This window comes from Lissotriton helveticus, chromosome 9, assembly GCF_964261635.1.
Source record: "Lissotriton helveticus chromosome 9, aLisHel1.1, whole genome shotgun sequence".
NCBI lineage: Eukaryota > Metazoa > Chordata > Amphibia > Caudata > Salamandridae > Lissotriton > Lissotriton helveticus.
This window is the reverse complement of record NC_136070.1, coordinates 673735993-673763119: the sequence shown is the minus strand read 5'-3', so window position 1 is coordinate 673763119 and position 27127 is coordinate 673735993. Positions and strand designations below refer to the sequence as shown.

The 27127-nt window shown below is 45.2% G+C and overlaps 1 protein-coding gene across 9 annotated transcripts in view; it reads right to left on the bottom strand.

The window, feature by feature from the left end:
• NRXN2 (neurexin 2) overlaps positions 1-27127 on the bottom strand; it is a 2155080-nt gene that overhangs the window by 913969 nt on the left and 1213984 nt on the right. For all 9 annotated transcript variants that reach the window (XM_078660761.1, XM_078660766.1, XM_078660765.1 and 6 more), the window contains 2 exons: positions 18355-18558; positions 6175-6201 (listed from right to left, as the gene is read on the bottom strand). In XM_078660761.1, coding sequence (XP_078516887.1) covers positions 6175-6201; positions 18355-18558 — 231 coding nt within the window. The remainder of the gene's footprint in view (positions 1-6174; positions 6202-18354; positions 18559-27127) is intronic.

Genomic DNA, 27127 nt, shown 5'->3' with positions numbered 1-27127 from the left:
AACATGGCTGTCGCGTGGCTCCAAACACTATCAGTGAAGTGCAGGGTAGGGGTGTGCTCGCAAACAGTCTATTAATGAAATGGAGGTCAAGCACGTGCTCTCAACCTCTCTATTAGTGAAATGCAGGACAGACAAGTGTCCCAAACTCTTTTAAAGAAATAGAGGGCAGGCAGGGGCGTAGCAAGGTCAGGTGGTACCCGGTGCGGACAATTTCTTGTCACCCCCTGCTTGACAAAATGGCAAAAATATATGTTTAAAACACATATTTTTTGCCATTTTGTCACCCGCCTCAGTGATGACACTTCTCACCCCCAGCTAAACAAAATGGCAAAAATATGTGTTAAAAACACATATTTTTGCCATTTTGTCACCCCCCTCAGTGATGACACCCGGGGCAGCCCGCACCCACCGCACCCCCCTTCCTACACCACTGAGGGCAAGTACACACCCTCAAACTCTCTGTTAGTGAAATGCGTGGCAGGCATGTGTTCTCAAACTCTCTAATGATGAAATGATGCGCTGGCACGTGTTCTCAAACTCTATTAGTGAAATTCAGAGCAGCCACGTGCTCTTAAACTCTGTTAGAGAAAGGTGGGTAAGGCTAGTGCTCTCAAACGCTCTATTAGTGAAATTCAGAGCAGCCACGTGCTCTTAAACTCTGTTAGAGAAAGGTGGGTAAGGCTAGTGCTCTCAAACGCTCTATTAGTGAAATTCAGAGCAGCCACATGCTCTTAACCCCTCCCGTGCTCATGACGAGCTCAGCTCATCATGAGGCATGGTTGCGCTGTGCTCATGGTGAGCTGAGCTCGTCATGACACGTGCGGCGCTCACACGCGGGGCTAATTCCCTCGCTATGCTGGGCGTTCCAAAAAACGGGCTTGGTCATGACGAGCTGAGCACAGCGCCACCGTGCAGCGTGAAGAGCCGAGCACGTCACAAGCAGCATGGCGCTGTGCGCGCCCCTCCCCCCAGTGCCACGGGGGAATTAGCCCCACGGCAAAGGGGTTAAAATCTGTTAGTGAAAGGTGGATAAGAGCTCTCAAACTGTATATTAGTGAAATGCAGGGCTGAAGCGTGTTCGTGACCTCTGTCCGTAAAATGCAGGGCAGGCACATGATCCCAAACTCGCTATTATTGAAATGAAGGGAGCTCCTAATCTCTCTATTATTAAAATACAAGGCCGCTGTATGCTCTGAGCACTGCCTCCTTACTTTAGGCAGGGACGTAAGCGTGATCAGCTAAACACAGCTTGCCGATGGACAGTCACATCAAATTGGAGGTTTTCAATATTTCATTATTATTTCATTATTATTTCTCAACACAGGCACTAATGACAGTCCACCTCATGGGGGCGGTGTCAGGTCTTAAGATGAGAACAACTACAGTGTTTAAGGATCAAATATGCATTAAATCTAAATATTATGCACCAATAATGAATAATTATAGCTTTGGGTGTGCTGGAATTGTCCCTCTTACAGGAATGGGATGGTTAGTAGTTGTGTACCTACTGTCATTGGCAGCGCTGGCAGGGGCAATGGCTGGTGCAAGCTGCAGCGGCCTATTGAGAAGGGCCCTGTCACTAACTGTTTTACAAATTAAGCATTGGTCAAAGCAGTCAGTAGGTGACAATGGTAATCCCGGTAATGCACTGGTAGTGACCGGTCCGACAGAAGTGGCAGCACCCAGCAGGTTGCACATTCCTTAATGTGGATTTATTTTATGAATGCTGATCTCCACTCTGCCTTAGAATCAGCACACGTTGATGAAAACACATCTGGGGCAATGATCCAGCTTTGGTTTCAAAATGGGCAAAATTCCAAGGAGCAGAAAAGAAGCTGACTCACAACATAAACGCAGCTCATGAATAAACACTGCCGAGCTGCCAAACCCCAGCCCAAAAAGTGTTAGCGTGGGTTTGTCACAATATAGGGTGCTCCAAGGTCACGTGAGTAATTGAACACGCATAACTGGTGGTGGTAGCTGTAAACAGACACAATTTTTGATTGGCCCTAACAAAAGAAACTGTAGGGTTCCATCAAATATTTCCGTTTGCATTGGTCTAGCAACTAGCAAGCATTTAAGATGTTTGAAGGGCCTGCTCCACCTAACTGTGGATGCAGAGGGGCAAATTTGCAAGCCCCATTCGCCACCGGAGCGTCACTTTTTTTGATGCTTCGGTGGTGTATCACCATGTCTCACATTTACAAGGTGGAGCTAAGCCACTTAACAGGCTTAACGTCAACTTGTAAATATGGCCCTTTCCACCTCAATCCTCTGTGGCAAAGGGGCGTGCAATGGATGTTGTAGTGGGCGTTCCACCGCAACATCCATTGCTTTTTGATGCTGCCAAAGATTTATAAGGCTGGGGCGGCGCCAAAAACTGGGGCCTAGGAATACCTGGTCTTAGAATGGTGATACGAGGAGAAATTATTAATTTATCCTTGTTTTTTTCTCTTTCCATGTGTGCTGCAGCACACATAGAAAGAGCAAAATCACCATTATTGATTGTTTATGAGCAGGAAGGTGTACCTTCCTGCACATAAACAATCACCCCTGCAGTTCAGGCCCCTTGCGATATGGCAGCAGGGCGCTGGTGCTAAGCAGCTATTTTTGCACCAGCACTAGGGGAAACACAGGGCTGCACCCCATTTTTGTGAATAGGGTGCATCCCTGCATTTAAAAAATGTCGGCGCATTGCCAAATTTGATGTAGCACCGAACTCTGTTGTTTTTTTGTAAATATGCCCCAGAGTGCTCTACATTGGGTGGGCGGGCATTTGGAGATCATCTTTACCTCCAGTGGCGATAAATATCTTTGAGTTATGTAAATATTTCTCATATATTAACATTTTATGCAAAGTTAGATTGAGTGATCAGCCCAGGATCATAGGATTTTCATCCTAGTGGAAAGGCGGGTATACAAACATAAGCTTCTAGTGTCCAAAATCTGCACGTTATTTTAGCTGGTACCCCGAGTTGCATTTTACTTACACCCCTATTCATAAATAGGGCTCCCGGTTTTATGGTATTTATTTTTTTGACTTTTCCATCTGTATTAATCCATATTTATTTTTTGTCAACTTTATCTGTATTTATCCATATTTATTATGGGTTTTGTGATAAAAAATAAGGCTGAAACCAGCATTTTTCCACATTTTTTAAAAAACAATAAATATGCAGTCATGCTTGTATACCTGCCAAGTTTCAGTGATATGAACACCACGCAGAAGGTAAATCAATGCACTTATATAAAAATATGCACATTTCAGTATCAGCCTTGTGCATATCTTCTGCTGTTCAAGCCCCTTTACTAAAATTCCCTTCTTTTTTAACCACTTTACCTATCAATCCACACAGTTATTGGCCTGGCAGTCACGGCAAAGTGTATTTAGAGTCACTCAAAAAGCACCCAAGTTACGTTTTTATCCACCTTTAAAAATAAATACAGACAAGAAAATAAAAGGTTTTCTGTCTGTATTTATCTGTAAAAATCAGTAAAAACGGAACACAGGGAGCCTTATTCATAAACCACGTTCTGCATTAGCTTACCTTCCTGTTATCCTGTGGTCCTCGTTTAGTTTGACTTGCTTGCGGTTCTCCTTGCACGCTCCAGAGTGGCATCTTCATGGCTGGCAGTCTCTCATTGCCTATATGAGTGACTGCATCCCTTACAGACATCTCTGGCTCCGGAGCCCCTGTTCCCATCCCCCTCACAAGGCATCACATTGTCTTACGTGGCCCTCTCCCTCGCCGGGGGAGACAGGCAGCCCAGCACCTTCTCATTCAGTACCTGCACTGGATTTTAACTGTAGCAAACTTTGGGAGAACCAAAACAGACCGTGCATTATCGGATTGGCCAGAAGCTGATAGTATGTTTCAAGAGCCAAAGCCTCCAAGTAAAGGGGAGTTCAAGGTTGAGTAGGAACCTTTGGGGACAACTCTAATTGGGTTTGGGCAATTAGCACAGAGGCCGGTTCCCTGGTTTGTGAATGATCATACCCGTCCTCGGAAATATGTGACGCTTCAAAAGAGCAAGGTCTCTCCTGAACTTATTCCAGACTCCGAGTCACACAGTGGTCACGGTCTCACACGTCAAAGGTTTAGCCCCATGCAGTCGGAGATTAGGTGGTCTTCTCTGAACCTCCTTATAGCTTTGCAACGTTATAAATGTTTTCCTATCATATTATAAATTCAACTTCCAGTGCATGAATTCACAATACCCTCCAAATCTTGGTTTTAGTGAATGAGAGTCATCTTGCTAAAAATCCCTGGCAGCCGGATCCCCCAAATGCAACAATCTAGGGGAGCAATGGGACCTCTATAATTGTGGCAGCAGTTTCATTTGTATTTCTTATAAATTTGTATTAGGTCCTCATAAAACCCTATATCTGGATACACGTTCCAAATCTAACTTCCTCAAGTTCAGGAAACTGATCAAAACAATTTGTTTTGTACCTCTCTTATCCTTCCTGAAGCAGGCTTTGTACTATCTGTATCTCCATTTTAGGAGTCCTTAGTGCTCAGGAGTGAGTTTAGAGCTATGTAAACCCTCCTGATATAACACAACATCTCTGAGGTATTGGCAATAGAGTCCATTCAGAGAGATCCTACCTGGAATGCAACGCTCACAGCCAACATTAAATGAACCCCTACCGTCACCATGAAATGTCTCTAAAAATAACTGCGCAACGTCAAAGAATCATGAGATGCCCCGATAATGAGAAAAAATGGGCCTACACTCACCAGGATTTCCTGCACTGCTACAGAATATTCTCTAAAAGTGCCCCAGTATATCATACATCTGTACCACAGAAGGCAGGTACGGGAATACTGCCAATTAGTTCTGCCGACCTTTGGATATGAATCCCACCACCAAAGGCTGATTTAATTGCACAGATCACTGACAATGTTCGCCACATGCTGCTGCATGCTACTACCGCAGAATATAAAGTATTCACCCAACACAGTCTTAGCCAAGCCCCTTTCTGAGAATTTCTCACATCCGCGGTCGCTCAAATCTTATATATCCTGGATATGCTCTTGTATACAGGGAGCTCCCTTTTTCAAATGTCATCCTGTTCCCAGGAGGATAAACGGATTGCCTCGTAATGTTATTGGATACGGCTGCTCCGCAGACCATTGCCTTGACTCTAGCAGTCAGGGAAGCCGGAGAAGCAGTTGTACAAGGTGTCTTAACTCTGCTACTGCTGACCGGCACCGAACACCAGTATAAACATGCAGCATGCGAGTATTACCACACTAAGACGTGAAGCAGTACTCCGACACCATAGCTCCACTGTGCATCATTTAGGCATCTTGATATGATGCTTAAAGGGCTGCACTATCCAAACTGGTCTAATTTATATCTTGGCGGAGAGGAGTCTGCTCTATACAATCCCATTATATCCTATGGAGATCGAAATAAGGTGGACAGGATATCTGTAGCGTTTGTGGTGGAGTATTCCATCCACTGAGATCTAAATAAGACCCTCAGTCCTCGTTCACAAATATCCAAGATCAATACTTTACACCTACTCTAGGACGGTAAACGTCGTTTACAACGCGGTGTTTACACCGCACGACCTTTACCACGCTGCCATTACAACGCAAGTCGTTACTACGACTTGCGCTGGATGGCGCTGTTGGTTAAGGAATATTGTAATTTTATATTCCAACACCTTCCCTACTGTTACGTGGACTGGTGTTGGAATATAAAATTATAATAATCCTCAATCCGCGCCCTCCAACGCAAGTCGTTGTAACGACTTGCGTTGTAAAATCCGCGATGTAAAGTACCGTGATCAAAATGATCATGTTGTACTATCATACATCCCTCTAGGACGGACATAGGCAGGGGAACTCCTCTCTGGGGTATGCAAGTGTGGAGCCAAGTATTTGTGCATACACAAACATGAATGTGGCAACTGCCCTTGATGTCCCTGAGTTGGTGACCCCATGTGTTCGTCCTCTGAGCCTGGAAACCAGCCTTGATTCATCTAGGAGCAATGCTTTAAAGAAACCATGACCTAGAAAGAAGCAGCAGATATCTGCGAGCTCGGGTTAGAGTAAAAACAGCTACAGTTAAAATCCATTGGTGCAAACAGAAGAGCATTGAGAAGAGAATCCAACATTGCACAAGACAGGAGAAATGAGAAAATTAGAAATTCACACTTACTCGGACTGCAGCCTATCCGGATACACTCTGGTCGGGGAGAGAAAGAGAAGCCACATTTTACATCCTTCAAGGAAACTTCTGCAGACAACCAACAAAGCTATAGCCCACCTTCCGGGGACCAACACGTGTCAAGGTGGCCATGTCACAACCTGCAGCCTCACTAGAGGGCCAGGACTACACCAATGCGATAGGTTTGTTGTCAATAACTGCCTACCCTCCTATAAAAACATGTCTATACATTTGTGCCCTCATAAATGACCCTATCTTTTAAGCACCACCCTCTTGCAAGCAATAGTGTCTGGCTACAACTGCCACTTGCGAGGCCTTGTCCCACAATAACCGCCCTCTCTCGAGATCCTGTCTGTGGATGCGTGTTATCCCTCAATATCATGTCAGACATTAGATGTTATTCTTTGAGACTGCAACAACTATCCCTATGGTCATCTTGTCTGGAATGTTACATAGGTTGAGAACCTCTACTGGTGTAAACTATTCCTGTCCCCTTAGAGACACTTTACTTCAATGCCTGGCCTCCTGCGAGGTTCACCTTTTGAAAGCTTGTGTAAGAGCCTGTTGGAAATAACTGCCCCTCCATGTGATCCTCTCTGTCAGTAACAGCCCTCCTACAAGGACTGGCTTGGAAATAAATACTATATACTGGCAGATTGTCTCACAATAACTGCTCTTTATTGATAGATGGCCTGGTGATACTGCCCGTCAGTAAGAGCCTGAGTGGCAATAACTTCCCTTCATAGAGGCCCTCCCTTTGCCTCGTGTGATATCCTTTTTATCTGATATTAACCTCTTTCCAGACATTCTACATGGCTATAAAACTCTCCTTTAAGTTACTTCAAGTTCTAGCCTCACGTAAGACTTTGTATGGGTATAACTAATCTCACTAATCTCTGCAAGAATTATATTTCCCCTTTTGAATATATATTCTTGTCACTTCCATAACTTTTCACTACATTATATGTTGTGATTTAACCCTCCAATTCATGGTTTATTGAATGCATCTCACTAATCTATGAACGCCATCCTGACTAGGAGTGTGCAAAGTTTTTTTTCTTGCAAACTGCCCATGATTATTGTGAATATTATGATTGCTATCCATAACTCACAAAGTTTTCTGCAGGTGGATTTCGCATTAAAATGTTGTCTTCCGTGCCCCTTTTAAGTTGCAGAGAGAAACAAAATTAGCAAAATCCATCCAGGTTCAAAGTTGAGATACAAATGATTTTAGAGTTCAATCATGAAAAAATTTAACACACATTTCAGTGCCAACAAATATTGCCCTTTTCCGAGAAAAACCTACGTTAGGGCATAAATAGGTGCAAAGATGGGAAAAGCAGGAAACTGTGAATTACAGGCAGGCCAGCAATCAAGTTCTACTTTAGATTTATTTTGTGTAATAAAAATTTTGCACACCCCAAATTCCGACCTAAAATATTTGGCTTCTTTTACAGAACCTTTCTTGCTAACCCTGCTGGAAGTAACGGAGTAATAACTGAAAGGGCCCGTCCCTGTCACTGTTTTTAAAGCTCTCAAGAGGTAAATGTTCTTACAACTACATAATGTAAATGGCGGTTTTTCTCCCTAATCAATTGCGCTAGATAATCACTTGCAGGATTGTTAGTATTAGATTATATCATAGACACATTGGACATGGCTATTTCCCCCAAGAGCATGCAAAGGATGTTTGACCCTCACTTCTCCAAAGCAAGGTCTTTGAGAATCATGGGTTATCTATGTTCCTAGCCTGCTCTTTGACATGGCCACCTTGCAAGTCACAGCCATTAATTCAGCCTGCTGTGGGGGTCCCATGAGACTCTGAGAACAGCCCCTCGCTCATGCACCAGGGATGCCACCTGAACATGTTTACTGTGACCCCCTGTCACAGAGCGCAAGGGGCTGTGACCAGGTGTCCCCACTGCTGAGGCACATAGACGGAGCCCGGTGGAACGCAAACACTCTGTCGCGCGGCCCTCTGTCAGATCATCCCTTAAACTCAGACCCAGCCTTCTGCTCTGGTTTGCTCGGAGGGGTTGCATAATCTTGAAGGGGATGTATGTCGTTACAACGCATGCTTTTTTCACGCATGCCTTTACAACGCAGTTTTTACAACGCAAGTCGTTACAACGACTTGCGTTGGGGGGAACTGGATAGTGAATAGTTTAATTTACTATTCCAACTCCAGTCCCCGTGGATAGTAGGGAAGGTTTTGGATAGTAAATTAAACTATTCCCTATCCTACAGCGCCCTCCAGCGCAAGTCGTTGTAACGACTTGCGTTGTAATTCCTGTGTTGTAAAGGTACTGCGTGGAAAAAGTTTCGTTGTAAAGGATGTTTACCTCTTGAAGATTAGAATGGTGCCTGTGTACACATCTGCTCTGCTTATGCCACCAGAAAAGTGTGCCTACAGATGTGGATATATTACCTGGGGGATCTTACGTATGCTGGAGTAGCTAAGAGGACTCACTAGGCCAGGTGAATCTAAATTTCTTAACTGAGAAAAACTGGCATAGGTTAATGTACTGTGTAGGTGTCGCTTAGTGCTCTTATATGTCCATGTGTTCTCACGGGTTCTTGACCCATGAAAGCATTTAAAAAGTTTCCTTAGATGTCCTAATAGGGGCTCTAATACGTGTGGCTGTGGCTAAGCGGGTTAATCTCAGCAGTAGTTGCTGAGGAGTGGCACATGTGGAGGTAATGCGAAGAGCCCTTCCCTGACAGATGTGGACACGGATCATTGCCTATGCACGGGAGCAGGTAGGACTAGGGTGCCATATCTGAGCAGGTGTAGATGACTGGCCTTGTCTTCAAAGATCTACTTCAGGTGGGTTTTCTGAGAATTTGATTTTAAACGGCTATACCTGTAAAGAGGCCGTACCTGTACAGTTGTAACTAAGTGGTGTTGGTGTTCATTTGGTGTTAAAGGGCCGTACCTGCACAGGTGTAACTAAGTGGGGTTTCTGTTCATTTGTTGTTAAAGGGCTGTACCTGTACAGGTTTAACTGAGAGGCTGTACCTGCACAGGCGTAACTAAGGGATGTTTCTGTGTATTTGGTGTTAAAGGGCAGTACCTGTACAGGTTTAACTGAGTGGCCGTACCTGCATAGGTGTAACTAAGGGATGTTTCTGTGTATTTGGTGTTAAAGGGCAGTACCTGTACAGGTTTAACTGAGTGGCCGTACCTGCATAGGTGTAACTAAGGGATGTTTCTGTGCATTTGGTGTGAAAGGGCGGTACCTGTACAGGTTTAACTGAGTGGCCGTACCTGCATAGGTGTAACTAAGGGATGTTTCTGTGCATTTGGTGTTAAAGGGCAGTACCTGTACAGGTTTAACTGAGTGGCCGTACCTGCATAGGTGTAACTAAGGGATGTTTCTGTGCATTTGGTGTGAAAGGGCGGTACCTGTACAGGTTTAACTGAGTGGCCGTACCTGCATAGGTGTAACTAAGGGATGTTTCTGTGCATTTGGTGTTAAAGGGCGGTACCTGTACAGGTTTAACTGAGTGGCTGTACCTGCACAGGTGTAACTAAGGGGTTTCTGTACATTTGATGTTAAACGGCAGTGCCTGTACAGGTTTAACTGAGTGGCCGTACCTGTACAGTTGTAACTAAGTGAGATTTCTATGCATTTGTTGTTAAAGGGTTATACCTGTACATAAGCTGTACCTGCACAGGTGTAACTAAGTGAGGCTTCTGTGCATTTGATTTTAAAGGGTGGTGCCTGTGCAGGTTTAATTCAGAGGCCGTACCAACACAGGTGTAATTAAGCGAGGTTTTTGTGCCTTTGGTGTTAAAGGGCTATATCTGTACAGAAGCTGTACCTGCATAGGTGTAACTATGGGATGTTTCTGTGCATTTGGTGTTAAAGGGCGGTACCTGTACAGGTTTAACTGAGTGGCTGTACCTGCACAGGTGTAACTAAGGGATGTTTCTGTACATTTGATGTTAAACGGCAGTGCCTGTACAGGTTTAACTGAGTGGCCGTACCTGTACAGTTGTAACTAAGTGAGATTTCTATGCATTTGCTGTTAAAGGGTTATACCTGTACAGAAGCTGTACCTGCACAGGTGTAACTAAGTGAGGCTTCTGTGCATGAGATTTTAAAGGGTGGTGCCTGTGCAGGTTTAATTCAGAGGCCGTACCAACACAGGTGTAATTAAGCGAGGTTTTTGTGCCTTTGGTGTTAAAGGGCTATATCTGTACAGAAGCTGTACCTGCATAGGTGTAACTATGGGATGTTTCTGTGCATTTGGTGTTAAAGGGCAGTACCTGTACAGGTTTAACTGAGTGGCTGTACCTTCATAGGTGTAACTATGGGATGTTTCTGTGCATTTGGTGTTAAAGGGCAGTACCTGTACAGGTTTAACTGAGTGGCTGTACCTGCATAGGTGTAACTATGGGATGTTTCTGTGCATTTAGTGTTAAAGGGCAGTACCTGTACAGGTTTAACTGAGTGGCTGTACCTGCATAGGTGTAACTATGGGATGTTTCTGTGCATTTAGTGTTAAAGGGCGGTACCTGTATAGGTTTAACTGAGTGGCTGTACCTGCACAGGTGTAACTAAGGGATGTTTCTGTACATTTGATGTTAAACGGCAGTGCCTGTACAGGTTTAACTGAGTGGCCGTACCTGTACAGTTGTAACTAAGTGAGGTTTCTGTGCATTTGTTGTTAAAGGGTTATACCTGTACAGAAGCTGTACCTGCACAGGTGTAACTAAGTGAGGATTCTGTGCATTTGATGTTAAAGGGCAGTGCCTGTACAGGTTTAACAGGGTGGCCATACCTGTACAGTTGTAACTAAGTGGGGTTTCTGTTTATTTGTTGTTAAAGGGTTATACCTGTAGAGAAGCTGTACCTGCACAGGTGTAACTAAGTGAGGCTTCTGTGCATTTGATGTTAAAGGGCAGTGCCTGTACAGGTTTAACTGGGTGGCCATACCTGTACAGTTGTAACTAAGTGCGGTTTCTGTTTATTTGTTGTTAAAGGGTTATACCTGTAGAGAAGCTGTACCTGCACAGGTGTATCTAAGTGAGGAATCTGTGCATTTGGTTTTAAAGGGTGGTACCTGTGCAGGTTTAATTCAGAGGCTGTACCAGAACAGGTGTAACTAATTGGTTTTTCTGTGCATTTGTGTTAAAGGGCTATACCTGTACAGAGGCTGTATGTGCACAGGTGTCACTGAGTACGGCTTTTGTGCATTTGGTGTTAAAGGGTGGTCCCGGTGCAGGCTTAACTGAGAGGTCGTACCTGCACAGGTGTAACTAAGTGAGGCTTCTGTGTATTTGGTGTTAAAGAGAGGTACCTGCACAGGTGTAATTGAGAGGCTTTACTAGCACAGGTGTAACTAAGGGATGTTTCTGTGCATTTGGTATTAAAGGGCTATACCTGTAAAGAGGCTGTACCAGCACAGGTGTAACTAAGTGAGGCTTCTGTTCATGTGGTGTTAAAGAGCGGTACCTGTACAGGTTTAACTGAGAGGCTGTACCTGCACAGGTGTAACTAAGAGAAGTTTCTGTGCATTTTGTTTTAAAGGGCGGTGCCTGCACAAGTGTAACTAAGGGATATTTTTGTGCATTTTGTTTTAAAGAGCGGAGCCTGCACAGGTGTAACTAAGTGATGTTTCTGTGCATTAGGTTTTAAAGGGTGGTTCCTGTGCAGGTTTAACTGAGGGGCCGTACCTGCACAGGTGTAACTAAGAGAAGTTTCTGTGCATTTGGTTTTAAAGGGCGGTGCCTGCACAAGTGTAACTAAGTGATTTCTTTGTGCATTTTGTTTCAAAGAGCGGTGCCTGCACAGGTGTAAATAAGGGATGTTTCTGTGCATTATGTTTTAAAGGGCGGTACCTGTGCAGGTTTAACTGAGTGGCCGTACCTGCATAGGTGTAACTAAGGGATGTTTCTGTGTATTTGGTGTTAAAGGGCAGTACCTGTACAGGTTTAACTGAGTGGCCGTACCTGCATAGGTGTAACTATGGGATGTTTCTGTGCATTATGTTTTAAAGGGCGGTACCTGTGCAGGTTTAACTGAGTGGCTGTACCTGCATAGGTGTAACTAAGGGATGTTTCTGTACATTTGATGTTAAACGGCAGTGCCTGTACAGGTTTAACTGAGTGGCCGTACCTGTACAGTTGTAACTAAGTGAGATTTCTGTGCATTTGTTGTTAAAGGGTTATACCTGTACAGAAGCTGTACCTGCACAGGTGTAACTAAGTGAGGCTTCTGTGCATTTGATTTTAAAGGGTGGTGCCTGTGCAGGTTTAATTCAGAGGCCGTACCAGCACAGGTGTAATTAAGCGAGGTTTTTGTGCCTTTGGTGTTAAAGGGCTATATCTGTACAGAAGCTGTACCTGCATAGGTGTAACTATGGGATGTTTCTGTGCATTTGGTGTTAAAGGGCAGTACCTGTACAGGTTTAACTGAGTGGCTGTACCTGCATAGGTGTAACTATGGGATGTTTCTGTGCATTTAGTGTTAAGGGCAGTACCTGGACAGGTTTAACTGAGTGGCCGTACCTGCACAGTCGTAACTACGGGATGTTTCTGTGCATTTGGTGTTAAAGGGCAGTACCTGTACAGGTTTAACTGAGTGGCTGTACCTGCATAGGTGTAACTATGGGATGTTTCTGTGCATTTAGTGTTGAAGGGCAGTACCTGGACAGGTTTACCTGAGTGGCTGTACCTGCACAGGTGTAACTAAGGGATGTTTCTGTACATTTGATGTTAAACGGCAGTGCCTGTACAGGTTTAACTGAGTGGCCGTACCTGTACAGTTGTAACTAAGTGAGGTTTCTGTGCATTTGTTGTTAAAGGGTTATACCTGTACAGAAGCTGTACCTGCACATGTGTAACTAAGTGAGGATTCTGTGCATTTGATGTTAAAGGGCAGTGCCTGTACAGGTTTAACTGGGTGGCCATACCTGTACAGTTGTAACTAAGTGCGGTTTCTGTTCATTTGTTGTTAAAGGGTTATACCTGTAGAGAAGCTGTACCTGCACAGGTGTAAATAAGTGAGGAATCTGTGCATTTGGTTTTAAAGGGTGGTACCTGTGCAGGTTTAATTCAGAGGCTGTACTAGAACAGGTGTAACTAATTGGTTTTTCTGTGCATTTGTGTTAAAGGGCTATACCTGTAAAGAGGCTGTACGTGCACAGGTGTCACTGAGTACGGCTTTTGTGCATTTGGTGTTAAAGGGTGGTCCCGGTGCAGGCTTAACTGAGAGGTCGTACCTGCACAGGTGTAACTAAGTGAGGCTTCTGTGTATTTGGTGTTAAAGAGAGGTACCTGCACAGGTGTAACTAAGTGAGGCTTCTGGGTATTTGGTGTTAAAGGGAGGTACCTGCACAGGTTTGAGTGAGAGGCGGTACCTGCACGGGCGTAACTAAGTGAGGCTTCTGTGTATTTGGTGTTAAAGAGAGGTACCTGCACAGGTGTAATTGAGAGGCTTTACTAGCACAGGTGTAACTAAGGGATGTTTCTGTGCATTTGGTATTAAAGGGCTATACCTGTAAAGAGGCTGTACCAGCACAGGTGTAACTGAGTGAGGCTTCTGTTCATTTGTTGTTAAAGGGCGGTACCTGTACAGGTTTAACTGAGAGGCTGTACCTGCACAGGTGTAACTACGGGATGTTTCTGTGCATTTGGTGTTAAACGGCAGTGCCTGTACAGGTTTAACTAAGTGGCCGTACCTGTACAGTTGCAACTAAGTGGAGTTTCTGTTCATTTCTTGTTAAAGGGTTATATCTGTACAGAAGCTTTACCTGCACAGGTGTAGCTAAGTGAGGATTCTGTGCATTTGGTGTTAAAGGGCAGTGCCTGTACAGGTTGAACTGAGTGGTTGTACCTGTACACCACAGGTTTAATTGAGTGGCTTTACCAGCACAGGGGTAACCAAGTGCGGCTGTTGTGCATTTGGTGTTAAAGGGCAGTACCTGTGCAGGTTTAATTCAGAGGCTGTACTAGCACATGTGTAACTAAGTGGGGTTTCTGTGCAGTTGGTGTTAAAGGGCTATACCTGTACAGAAGCTGTACCTGCACAGGTGTAACTAAGTGAGGCGTCTGTGCATTTGATGTTAAGGGCAGTACCTGTAAAGAGGCTGTACCAGCACAGTTGTAACTAAGTGGGGATTCTGTTAATTTGGTGTGAAAGGGCGGTACCTGTACAGGTTTAACTGAGAGGACGTACCAGCACAGGTGTAACTAAGGGATGTTTCTGTGCATTTGGTATTAAAGGGCTATACCTGTAAAGAGGCTGTGCCAGCACAGGTGTAACTGAGTGAGGCTTCTGTTCATGTGGTGTTAAAGGGCTGTACCTGTACAGGTTTAACAGAGAGGCTGTACCAGCACAGGTGTGGCTTCTGTGCATTTGGTGTTAAAGGGCGGTTCCTGTACAGGTATAACTGGGAGGCTGTAACAGCACAGTTGTAACTAAGGGATGTTTCTCTGCATTTGGTATTAAAGGGCTATACCTGTAAAGAGGGTGTACCTGCACAGGTGTAACTAAGGGATGTTTCTGTACATTTGATATTAAAGGGCTATACCTGTACAGAAGCTGTACCTGCACAGGTATAACTAAGTGAGGTTTCTGTGCATATGGTATTAAAGGGCGGTGCCTGTACAGGTTTACCTGAGTGGCCGTACCTGCACAGATGTAAATAAGTGGGGGTTCTGTGCATGTGGTGTTAAAGAGCGGTACCTGTGCAGGTTTAACTGAGTGGCTGTACCAGCACAGTTGTAACTAAGGGATGTTTCTGTGAATTTGGTATTAAAGTGCTATACCTGTAAAGAGGGTGTTCTTGCACAGTTGTAACTAAGGGATGTCTCTGTGCATTTGGTGTTAAAGAGTTATACCTTTACAGAAGCTGTACCTGCACAGGTGTAACTAAGTGTGGTTTCTGTTCATTTGGTGTATTTGTGTGTGTATTTGGTAGTAAAGGGTCTTTATCTGTGTAGGTGTTGCTGTGAGTTCCTAATCTATGCAAGTGATCTTACGGGACCTTAAATCGCAGGTGCAGGTTAGGGTTCTTAGAAAAGAGTCTTATCGAGCCAAATGTATCTGAGCGGATGTGCATGCGTGTGTGCATGTGAGTGTGTCTACCTGTATGTAGTGTGTGGGCGTAGTACCTGTGCTAATATAGCTTCAAGCGTTTATCTGTGGAAGTGTGCCGCAGGGCGACCCTGTGAAGTTGTAGCTGAAAGGGCTTACTTACAAGGGTGCGACATAGAGATCTGACTTGTGCACCTACAGCTAAGAAGTTCTACCTGTACGGGGTTATCTACGGAATATTACCTGTGTGGGTGAAGCTAATTCCTCTGACCTCTTTGGGTACAGGTAAATGTTTCCACTTACACAAGTGTAGCAAATACCTGTGTGAGTGGAGACGGTGTTTCTTCTGTACAGGTTGTAGCCAAGGGTTTTGGGGCAGGGAGGACTTACATGCGGATGTATGACATTACAATGCATGCTTTTACATCGCATGCTTTTACATCGCAGTTTTTACAACGCATACCATTACAGCGCATAGCGCTTTGGGGTGCTGGATAGTGAATAGTTTAATTTACTATTCCAACTCCAGTCCCCGTGGACACTAGGGAAGGTGTTGGATAGTAAATAAAATCTATTCCCTATCCTAGAGGGCCCCCCAGCGCAATGCGTTGTAATGGTTTGCGTTGTAAAAGTTTCGATGTAAAAGCACTGCGTGGTAAAAGTTGCGCTGTAAAGGATGTTTCCCCTTACATGCAGAGTGTTGCCAAGTTAGTAGCTTGAAAGCAGGACTAGCTACATCGCCTTTATGGCGAGCCTTCCCACACACCTCTGGGATGCTCAAAGGATAATGGAGGGTAAGTGTTTAAGGGATGAGGAACTTTTTTTGCCTGCTCTTCCATCAGTGGAAGCGAAGGCTACTGCAGGACAGAGTGAAAGGTTTCAGAGGGTGCCGTGCACGAGGCGCATCCCCGCCATCTCCCCAGGAGCCCCACGGTGCAGGATATACCATGGGAGTCCAACGGGAGAGGGGGTTCCCGCTCTTCACATGGCTGAGCCTTGTCACGTGTTGTCAACCGCATCAGAAAAGTGGACACAAACAGGCACGAACCAGAAACCCTGAGCCAGGAAGGGAGGGGGGTGAACTCGAGGGAAGAAGGTGTCCTAAGAATGAATGAAGGGAGAATGGGATCAATTTGGGGGAGGGCAGATTGGGAGGGCAGGGGAAGTGACACAGTCTGGAAGGGGCGGACAGATTTATGGTTCTAGTGCCTGTTTGCTCCGGGTCGCAGATTCTCATCACTGAAGGGTTAAAAAATAATGGTCAGGCCCATTGGTGGCAGCAGCCAGGCATTGGATCTCACTGCCTGCAGCCACAACATTCCCAGTGAGGGCACTGATCTCACATGCCACACTTCCTAGGTTAATCATTTCAATTCGTTTCACCTGTTGACAAAGACAACACCGTCTCCCAGAGGGCCCGGGAGGCGAGCTGAGGCTTGGCTCTGCCCAGCATTCTTATGTGCCCCATTTTCTACAAATTGAACCTGATCATCGGGGTGCTGCCCGTCGGTGCCTGAGGTGACTGCACTGTTTTACCTTCCCTCCAAATCACCAGATTACAGAACATCTTCTCTGGGCTTGGCGGGGCGCTAGGTGGGAAGTCCTTCTGGGAAGACACTGTCCTAAGAGCCTTGATCCACCAAGCAAACCTCTTCTTTTAACTACGCTCCCAAGTAGCAGACCTAAACCAGGATCCAATAGAGACCAGTGTGCTTGGGCCCCCAGGCTGTCCCTTTAGATGACATAGGGCCCTCCACCCCCCCCCGAAAAAAACCCGCCTTTGAAGAATATGACAATATGTACATCCTCTTTTGGATACTCTGTAGTAGGACTGTTTGAGGCCCTTGTGGTTCGGGCTAGTGAGCCCCTGCCCTAGAGATGTGACAGTAATGAAATGCCACCGAAAAGTATGGTATCAGGCACTGGGGGCGTGATTCACAAAGTGCCTTCACACTCATGAAAGAGGCTGCACAGTTGTGGGGTAGTCTCTGCACTTAGGGTGGAATCTCCATAATGAAAATTCTCACTGCGGAGATTGCGCCTCGATAGCGGAGACTCCCTTACGACTGCGGGGCCTCTGGCATGAGTGCAGAGGTCCTTTGTGAATCAGGTCCACAATCCTAAGTCAATCCCAAACAATGTTGTCTTGTAAGTGGATAAGCAACATTTGAAATGCCAAGAGCAAGCGTAGCCCGGACAGTGAAGGTTGGCTTCTATGGTCATTAGGCTGAAACTTCTAATACCCAAACTCTTCAGAAGGGGTAAAGCCAGCATGCTCAATGATTTCTTTGCATTGCATCATCAGAGGCATTCGCAGTCAGTCTCTGGTTGATTTCTGGAAATGCGTGACGGTGATGAGATCAGGCTTTGTCCAAATGGGTGGGAAGATGGTCTACACCTGTGCGCTAATGAGCACCCTCTGGGGACAAAAACAAGACCATGAACATTCAGAGCCCAGGAAAAGGCCAATTGATGCAAACTGCTTACACTTTCAGTGCAAAGCATTCTGAGGTCTTCAGGTCCTCAGTCCTGCACAGGCGCCACCAGCCCCATCTGGTATTACCACATACCAAGGCTGTTCAAAAATGATGCTAGCTCTCTTGTATAGTCTGGCCAGGATACGGCCTTTTGACCAGACACTGGACAATTTCAGAAGACAGGTATCCAATTGACAAAATGAAAATCAGGGCTCCAGGGAAAGTAGTAACTTTTTAGGTCACAGTTGACCAAACAAATTGCTTTGGGTCTGACGGTCGTTCAGAGCTGTCTACATGAAAGTAGGCACCACCCTGGAGCTAAAACTGCTACAATCTGCATATGTGTGCCCCCCTGTGCCCTGTGCTTTGGTTCTTTGACAGTAACAAGTCTCTATGGGGGACTATGTATGAAAACTGAGAGATCCAACGGGCAGGTAAGACCCTATTTACTGAGCCTGGACCATCAACCTTGTTTCTTTCCCATGATGCCCCTCTCCTAAGTCTAAGGTTATGTCTGTAATCCAGTGAGTATCAGCCTTCTCCTTAGGAACCGACTGAGCAGCACCCGACCCTTGACTTTGAAGTGTAATAGTTATCAGGACCCTGCTTGGAACCCATGACGGATGCTGGGGAGAAAGGTGGGGTACCTAGGTTGACGGTGAGCTTCATCTGGCCCCCGTCCAGCTCCAGCCGCAGTGTGTCCGCAGACTCCTTGGAGGTCGTGGCCATGAGGAGGCCGTAGGCCCGCTGAGACATGAAGCGCAGGGAGACATCCTCAGCCTCTGTGTGGACAGCCGTGGGCAGCATCACTTTCATGTACATGCTGCCGTCGTAGCTCAGCACCGTGGCCTCTGTAAGGATAAAGAGAAAGATAGATAGATAGATAGATAGATAGATAGATAGATAGATAGATAGATAGATAGATAGATAGATAGATAGATAGATAGAGATAGATAGATAGATAGATAGATAGATAGATAGATAGATAGATAGATAGATAGATAGATAGAGAGATTGATAGATAGATAGATAGAGATAGATAGATAGATAGATAGAGCGAGAGAGAGATTGATAGATAGATAGAGAGAGAGAGAGAGAGAGAGAGAGAGAGAGAGAGAGAGAGAGAGAGATAGATAGATAGATAGATAGATAGATAGATAGATAGATAGATAGATAGATAGACAGAGAGAGAGATAGATAGGTAGATAGATAGATAGATAGATAGACAGACAGAGAGAGAGATAAAGAGAGAGATAGAGAGAGATAGATATATAGATAGATAGATAGATAGATAGATAGATAGATAGATAGATAGATAGATAGATAGATAGATAGATAGATAGATAGATAGATAGATAGATAGATAGAAAGATAGATAGATAGATAAAGAGAGAGAGAGAGAGAGAGAGGGAGTTACAAGGCAACATAAAATAACATATCTATTTCACTACAGCAACGCTCATTCGCTTTGATTCATCTTTCTATGGGCTAGGAAGCGTGCAGTGGATAAGCGACACCAGGGGCAAACAATTATGAGTTAATACATGAGAAAACTATGCTGTTCTGCCATCTAAGGGTAAAAATATGTGACAAGGAGGCTCTTGGGAAGTCAAGGAAGCTTTTAAGTAGGCCAGATGGCAGTCGTGAGGGGGCCAAAGTGTACAAGTGGAGATACTCGGGAGGATTTGTCGAACAGGAAGTAGGAATTATTTTAATACAGGAAGAATGTAGAATTTTCAGTGAATGTTGGGTTGTTTTTCACCGACTGCCCTCTAGATGGCGATAGAAGCCCGTGCATAATTGTTACCAGTGCAGATGGCAGCCGCCCACAGTTCACAGCAGCCTAGTTCCATTTTCTGCTGTGCGGTTCCATTTTCTGGCGCTTTCTGCTGTTTCTGCTACTGAGAGGCTTAACCGCCCAACACTCCCCCACGGAAAGCAAAACAAAAGACAAAGCGGCTGTCGCTGCAGCCCAGGTTTCTTAAACCTGTGTAGAGAGAGCGGAAGCGGAAGCCCGGAAGGCTTGGCGCTTGGGGTCAAGAGGGACGAAATCTCCGTCTCAGGAGCTCAGTCAGCTTTAGCGTTTCTCTGCCTTACCTTAACTTAGCATGTCGCTATATTGCAAGAGCCTACCTCGCCTCGCGGCTGGAGGAGCTTTAGTTACACCTCCCTACCATCCCATCTCCAATAACGAGGCACTGCATTGCACACGTGAGTATTCTCCATAGCTGCTAAGGTTTAGGGGCCAGATGTAGGAGCCCAAATACATACATGCCAATTGTTGAGAGGCACAGCGTCAAGAGCAGGAAAACAGATGTGTCTAATTAATTGTTCTCCTATTTGGTCCACAAAATACATTCTGCGACGTTCCAAAGTTTCTGGGTAAGGTATGAAACCAACAGAGCTCGGATGGAGCACCTTAGCCTAAACAGCCTGGCATAGTAGTTAGGTATAGAAGATGGGTATTTGGGCAATGCGAACTACAGGCCTTGAGGGTTTCCATGGGAATGCAGAGTGTGCACTATCTTAGAAGGAGTCTCTCATAATGATTGCAGCGACCCCTGTGGTCTTTACTGCTCATTTCAGCCTGACTCACAGAGTTCGACTTAGGGAGAGAACTGAGGGGCATATTATCAAGCGCCATATCGCCGCTTTAGCAGGACTTTTTTCCGCTAAAGCGGCGATATTTTTATCGCCCTAATAGTAAGTCGTCGCTAACAGCAGTTAGCGACAGCTTTTCGGCGATAGCTAAAGGTTTGGGGCCCGCTTTGCATGTTAGCGATATTTATCGCTAATGACATGCAAAGTTGGCGTACCCAAACTGTTAGCGACTGAAAACAGTCGCTAACACAGCTATCACCTATTAGCAAGGCAGGCGAAGCGATAAAAAAAATCACGCTAAGCGCGATTAGTGCTAAAACCTAACGCCTGCTCAGACCACTTCTTAACCTGCATAGCCAATGGGAGGCGGATATTCAGGTTAAGTCCCCATTAGCGATGATGCCTGAATATCGCTCGATTCCCAGCGATATTCACGCATTTCGCCGCTATTGACGGATATTTTATCGCATTTGAGATAAACGTTGCTAATAGCACGTTATCTCTAGGATAAAATCCGGCGATGAGTGGTGATAAAAAAAATATCGCTAAGCTCATTTAGCGATAAATATCGCTAGTTGTTGATAATATGCCCCTGAGCCCGCTCAGAACAGCGCAGAGCTCGACAGCCTTACTAATGGCACCATGAAAGAGGGTAACCTGGCAATGAGAGGCTGTTTGTTATCAGTGCAGCTGACCCTCTGTTCTTGCTGGCGGCACGTGAGTGTGAGTCTAACCATAACACACCGAAGGAGGCAAATGTTCAGCTAAAGTGCTCATTAAACTTCTGAGCCACATTCATAACATCCTATGATCTACTGCCTCAAAGAGGAACAGTGAAACATCCTCTCTTCCCTTTCACTACCATCCTTCTGAGCTGTCAATCTGCAATATGTGATCTATCCTATTGTTTTTACTTTGTGTTCTGGGTCTTAGAGGCCTATGATGGATATCAGTCAAATACATGAGAATACAATACTTAAATGATAAACATGAAACATTTTAAATGTTCTACTATTCACTCGAGCAGCAGGATAAACAATTTTACTTGCTGCATTTCTTCTTTACGCAGGGAGACTCATGGATACTGTCAATTAGTTCAATGCGCGCCCTTGATTATACATATAAAAAGTGCATACTTAATATCCAAGCACTCTAAATAAAATATTACAACAAACGTATGTACAATGTACAGGCATCTAGATGGTACCCAGAGTAGGGCACTTTCAGAGCCCAGTTTAAAGAGGTGGCAGGCCTCTATCACGTGGTGTTTGTTTTAACACACGAAAAACATCTTCTTGAGTGACTTTATGGCAGTGAGGAAAAGGGTTCATATTTTCGTAGCAGAACCTTTGCTGCACTGGCCCGTCAGTGATAGCTGAGCATTGATGGAGCTATCTGGGCCCAGTGATAGAGAGGCCAACACCCCTACATGTGATCGGGGCATGCGCTTAGGTTAGGAGTTGCGAAGCACTATCAGCTCCAAGGCCGGACTGGCCAGCCGGGCAAGCGGGCAAATCCCCGGGAGGCTGGAGCCTCAGGAGGCCGGTATTGACACTTGGAGGCAGGGTTCAGCCTCTCGGAATGGTGGTGCGCATTACCGATCCCGGCCGCAACTTGAAAGAGTTTCTTTTATTCTAGCGCACTTTAGGACGTCTGCCCATGCGGGCTGAATTTTTAATGTTTGCCACGGCTGTTTTAAGTTTCCAGTCCGGCCCTGATGCGCTCCCGCTGCACAGCACCAGGCCACGGGCAGAACATGCTCGGGTCTGATGATCAGGTAGCCAGCTTTGGTGCAGCTATCAACAGGCCTTAGCCCCGCGAGACAAGCATTAATAGGGCGAGGCAGGTGTGCACATGTCACTAGAGACACACCAACAAACATGAAAACAATATTTTTGGGGAAAATACTCTTCCATCTCGCTATTTTTTAAGCTGAAAACATTTTCCCCAGATGCATCAACAAACCAATTTGCGATTCCTTAATAGCAAAAAATACCGATTCGCTATTAAGGAATTGCAAAATGGAATGCATCAAGAAATCACTTAAAAAATAGCAATTTCTTAGAATTCCTTAATTGCGAGTCGCAAATTGTGAGTCGCAATTAAGGAATACCTCCCCATTCATTCCTATGGGCCTAGAGGCCCATAGGAATGAATGGGAAGACAATCTCAAGTTGCGAATCGCAATTAGCGATTCGCAAATTGAGATTGCAATTTCAAGGGTGCAGGGGTGTCCAAAGGACACCCTGTTGCACCCCTGAAATTGATATGTGCACATATGTTGCGCACACACATGCCCTTAGGGCATGTGTGCGCGCAACGTGGAACTTTGAAAAATGCAGTTTAGTGCATTTTTCAAAGTTTTTGCAAATTACCACGAAGTTGTACTTCATGGTAATTTGCGTGCCCTATTAGCGAATTTGCTATTTTAGAAACTTTCATGCATTGCATTTAAGGAATCTCAAATTGATATTCCTTAATTGCAAATAATCGCAATTTAGCGATTTCTAAAATTGCGATTTTTGCATTTGGGATGATGCATCCCAAATGCAAAAATTCCGCTCGCAAAGGGCCAGATTCTCAGAATCTGGCCCTTTGCGAGCGGATTTTAGTTTGATGGCCCTTTCTTTCTTTTTGAAAGCACGCTATCAGTTCTCCAAAAGGCTTCTTCCACCTTTTATAAATCTTCCTGGTACGGAGACACAGCAGCACACTGTGTTCCTCAATCCTCACACGCCCTGCTATCAAACCGCCCACTCTCTGGTGCTCTGCAGCTTATTTTACCGGCGTGCTAGCAGGGAGGTCAGAGGTTACGCTGCTCCTATTGAAGAGCACTCCATCTGTGCATGAGAGACGCCGCTCAGTCTCTGCACACACTGAAGTCTCAGCAGCTCTGCCTGTGAGTGCCAGCCAGTAGAGCTGTTCTGCTGCCTCGCAGGAGGAGGGTAACTACAGCTCCGAGGTGCACAGCGATAACCGGGTACAAGTCCGGGGCCGATGGACTAGAGTTAGGTAGCGCAGCAGGTCGCGTAGGACGTGCTCTCATGAGGAAAGCACCAATCAGAGTGCATGACTGGGAGGAGCCTTAATGAGATCCGATTGGTATTGCAGGATCACTTGTGGGCTGAATCGTCATCCTATGAGGAATCAAAACACCCTATCCTCTTTGGCTGTCTCTGGCACAAAGTGATGAGAACAACGCAAACTGGAAAAGGCAGAATCAGAGGATGGGAAAAATCCCACAGCTCAGCTGATTTGCGTGAGCATTCTGGAACCTCTCCGTAATGCAGGGAAATTCCCAGAATGCGTTAGGCTAACCCCTGATGAGTGACACTTGGCAGGACTGGTTCTCAACTACACAATGTGCAAGGGCTGAAAGGAGGAGAGACAGAGGGCTAGAGGAGATAATGGGTGTTTTAGTCCAATACAAGTTTGTCGCAGTCACAGTTTCACCTACTGGTAGAGCCACAATCTGTGCACCTGGTTCGCTGAACTCTCTAGCACTATGTTTCAGTGTCCCTTCCGCAGAATGTGTTTAGAAGCCTCAATCACAGTGGTGTGAGAAATATGCATACACATAAATAACTCATAGCTCTTTCGGTCTTTGAGACACACATGCAGATTTTTTATCCAAAATGAAATCATTATGGATGACTACAAAGGAGCAGGGAAAGGAAGAGAGGGGGATTGATAAGAGAAGGGAGAGCTAGAAAAGGTGGTAATTGGATCCGTGGGGGCAACGCGGGGCTTCGGTTTCTATCCCTTAGCAGACTGGGCTTGGATGAGGATCCCACAGTAGGAGCCATAAGCATCACTCATGTACACGGCCACTCAATCAGGCAGATGAGTAAAAAGGCCTGTCAATCAACTACTGTTAAATGTTGGAGGAGTTTGTAACGCCGCTCTTTGACAGGAGCGATCGACAGCCTATGGGGTGATGGAGTCCTTTTAATAATACATGAGAGAAGTCTCATTTAGGAATTGGTAAAAGTATTATGCCCCATAAAGGTTTTACTTATACATGGGTCTTCAATAGAATGAGCACCACCCCCAGGTGGGTCTCTAGCAGTTTTTCAAAAGTTGACTAAGGCAACTCATAGATTGGTTTTGGGATGGGTGTAAAAAAAAGGTTGGAGCAGGGTTAGGTTGCCGTAGCATTTATTGGGAGTTGACATAGGTCTGGATGGGAAGTTTGGGTGGCTGAGACGTAAGATGTTGAAAGAGCTGAAAGTATTCTTTGAGGTTAGGTGGTTTCCTTTGGTTTAGTAGATTCCCTTTTGTCAGTGATATTCCTAAGGGTATCTTCAAGGCCACTTGGCGCCTGTGCAGATTCTCACCAATCAAACGCTTACTTTTAAGTAATCAATTTAAGAGTGGCCAATGAATTGCCATTTTTCAATCAGATTACTGCTCTAGCCCAGCTTGAATAGCTTCCTGCTAATGTCAAGAGGGCTGAAGGATCGAAGAGTTCTCAGAAACCATGGTTGTTTGTTCAGGTGTACTACATAGTTCTATGAAGACACCCTAATGCCACTTCAGAGTGTGGCCATTTACTGAGCATATGGAAATGCAAAGGGAAGGTTGCAGATTATCACAGCAGGGTGAGCATCGTGCATCAAGGGTACCCTAGGATTTTTTTTGTCTCTGGTGCAGCGAGCGTACACCCCAGCTGCTGATCCCCAGAGAGCCAATCATGGACAAGTAGAAAAGGAGAATCAAATCCTGGAAATACTTGAGCAAACTAAAGCGAAGAAAGGGTTGATGCTGGAGGTTACCTAAAGGCTAGAAAGCTAACTGATTAGGAACTACATGGTGGAACCACAAACAGACAAGTAAAAAGAGCCCAATGTTGAGAAGGTCTGTTGGTACGTGGTTAGGGGGATCACACGTGGTTAGGAAGACCAGGGCCGGACTGGCAGGTCCAGGCTCAAGAGTTCCCCCAGGAGGGACGTCGATGCAGTGGTGGGGGATGGTTTTACAGCAAAGCTCGGCCCCCAGTAACAAAAGCAGCAGTGCTGCACACTTGCGCCCCCTGCCTGAGGACTTGTTTGACAAAATTGTCAGGACTGCACTGAGTTCCCAGTCGGGCCCTGAGGGAGACCATGAAATATCAAAGTCGGGATGGCACACTATGTCCTCACTTCTGAAGAAATAAGCTTCATCTCTGGATGATCATCTCACAAGTTGCATCTTCTTCAGCAGAAATTGCTAGGAAGATGTATAAGAGGACAAGAAAGAAACTGTGCCCCCCTATCAGGCAGGTTGAACATGATTTACAACAGAAAGCAATATAGTAGATATCGCAGTTCAAGTCCTTTAAATTATTTGCTGTGTATTCCTGCATAGAGGACATTCTTGGTCGGGGAAGTCAAACACTACGGCTGGCTGCTCATTTCCTTTCTTGACGCCAGATCTCCCCATAACGCACTCAGAGGGAAAGTGTCTTCTGTCCATGGCAGAGGCTCAGGGCTCCAAGACTCAGGGCTGAAGAGCTGCAACAACAAGACTGGAGCGCCCGGTCCCTTGAGAAATGTCACAGGTCCAAGGCACAAGATGGGAGCTGTGCAGCCCAAGGTCCCAGTGCTCTAGTCCCGAAAGAAAGGTCAAGGTGCTAAGACACAGGATCGGACAGATGCTGAATAAGAGTCCAGTGCTCTGTCCCTTGACAAAAAGGTGACGGCTCCAAGACACAGGATCGGAGACATGCCACGCAAGGCCTCAGAGCTCCAGACCCTAAATACATATTATGGTTTCAAGACACAGGATTGGAGAGTTGGAGCATGAAGGAAGAAGTCTTCGCCGATGACAGACATATATGTTTCCATGACGACAGTAAAATTCCTTAGGCCCAAGCAATTGCAAAGAATTATATGAACATTATTCAACACATTTCAAAGTGTGTTGATGTCACATGCCCAATCTTTATTGCTCCATTGCCCACTGCTAACACGTGTTTTGTCAATTGGGCATCTTGTACCCCGTTGGAGCTAACTTCGTTATTCAAGGTGGTGCCAGGTTTATGATGTCTTAATCTGACCCATGTATTACTTATAAGCAAAGTATGAATGCGGAACACTCATATTGAAAGCATAGCATTAAGATAGAGGCGATGCTAAGATGGTGGCTGCCATAGAAAAAGTAATCATGTCAGTTTTCTATTTTTCTCAAAGATTCTGATTTTGGTATAAGTACTTAAGCTATTAATTGGACAATGGCCCATAATAGCCATTTATGCTGAACAGATATACATAATTTGTCACTCTCCCGAAAGTGTTAGGGAGATTTATATTTGAGGCACAATTCTAGGATATAATAGTGAGATGGGTAACAAAACAATTAAGACATCGTTAAGATGGTGACAGCCACAGTATAAGCCCTATCGTCAGTTTTCTATTATTTTGCGGATATAAAGAGACAGAAGGTGGCACTCATCAATGATGCAGATATCGTGAGGTTTATTCGCCAAAAACTCCTGCACGTATATGGTGCAATCTTGAGCAGAATTTATTGGTAACCAAGGGCGACTAATAACTGTTGAGTGTTATGATCAGTGCTTGAAATGGAACAATAGAAGTGTAGGTACTCTGTCCTAGAGTACCTGCTTAACACTGAGGTACTCTCCAATTAGAAGTATTACATTTCTCTCGAGAAGTGCTGGTACTCTACTTCTCAAAATAAAAAAAAGTGCTGGTACTCTGTACCGGACAGTACCGATCCATTTAAAGCACTGGTTATGATGTATGACCAATAGTACCAGCATTTCGAGGATGCAACCTGATAAGCTTTTGATATTATTTTAAGCTATATCTTGACCAATTC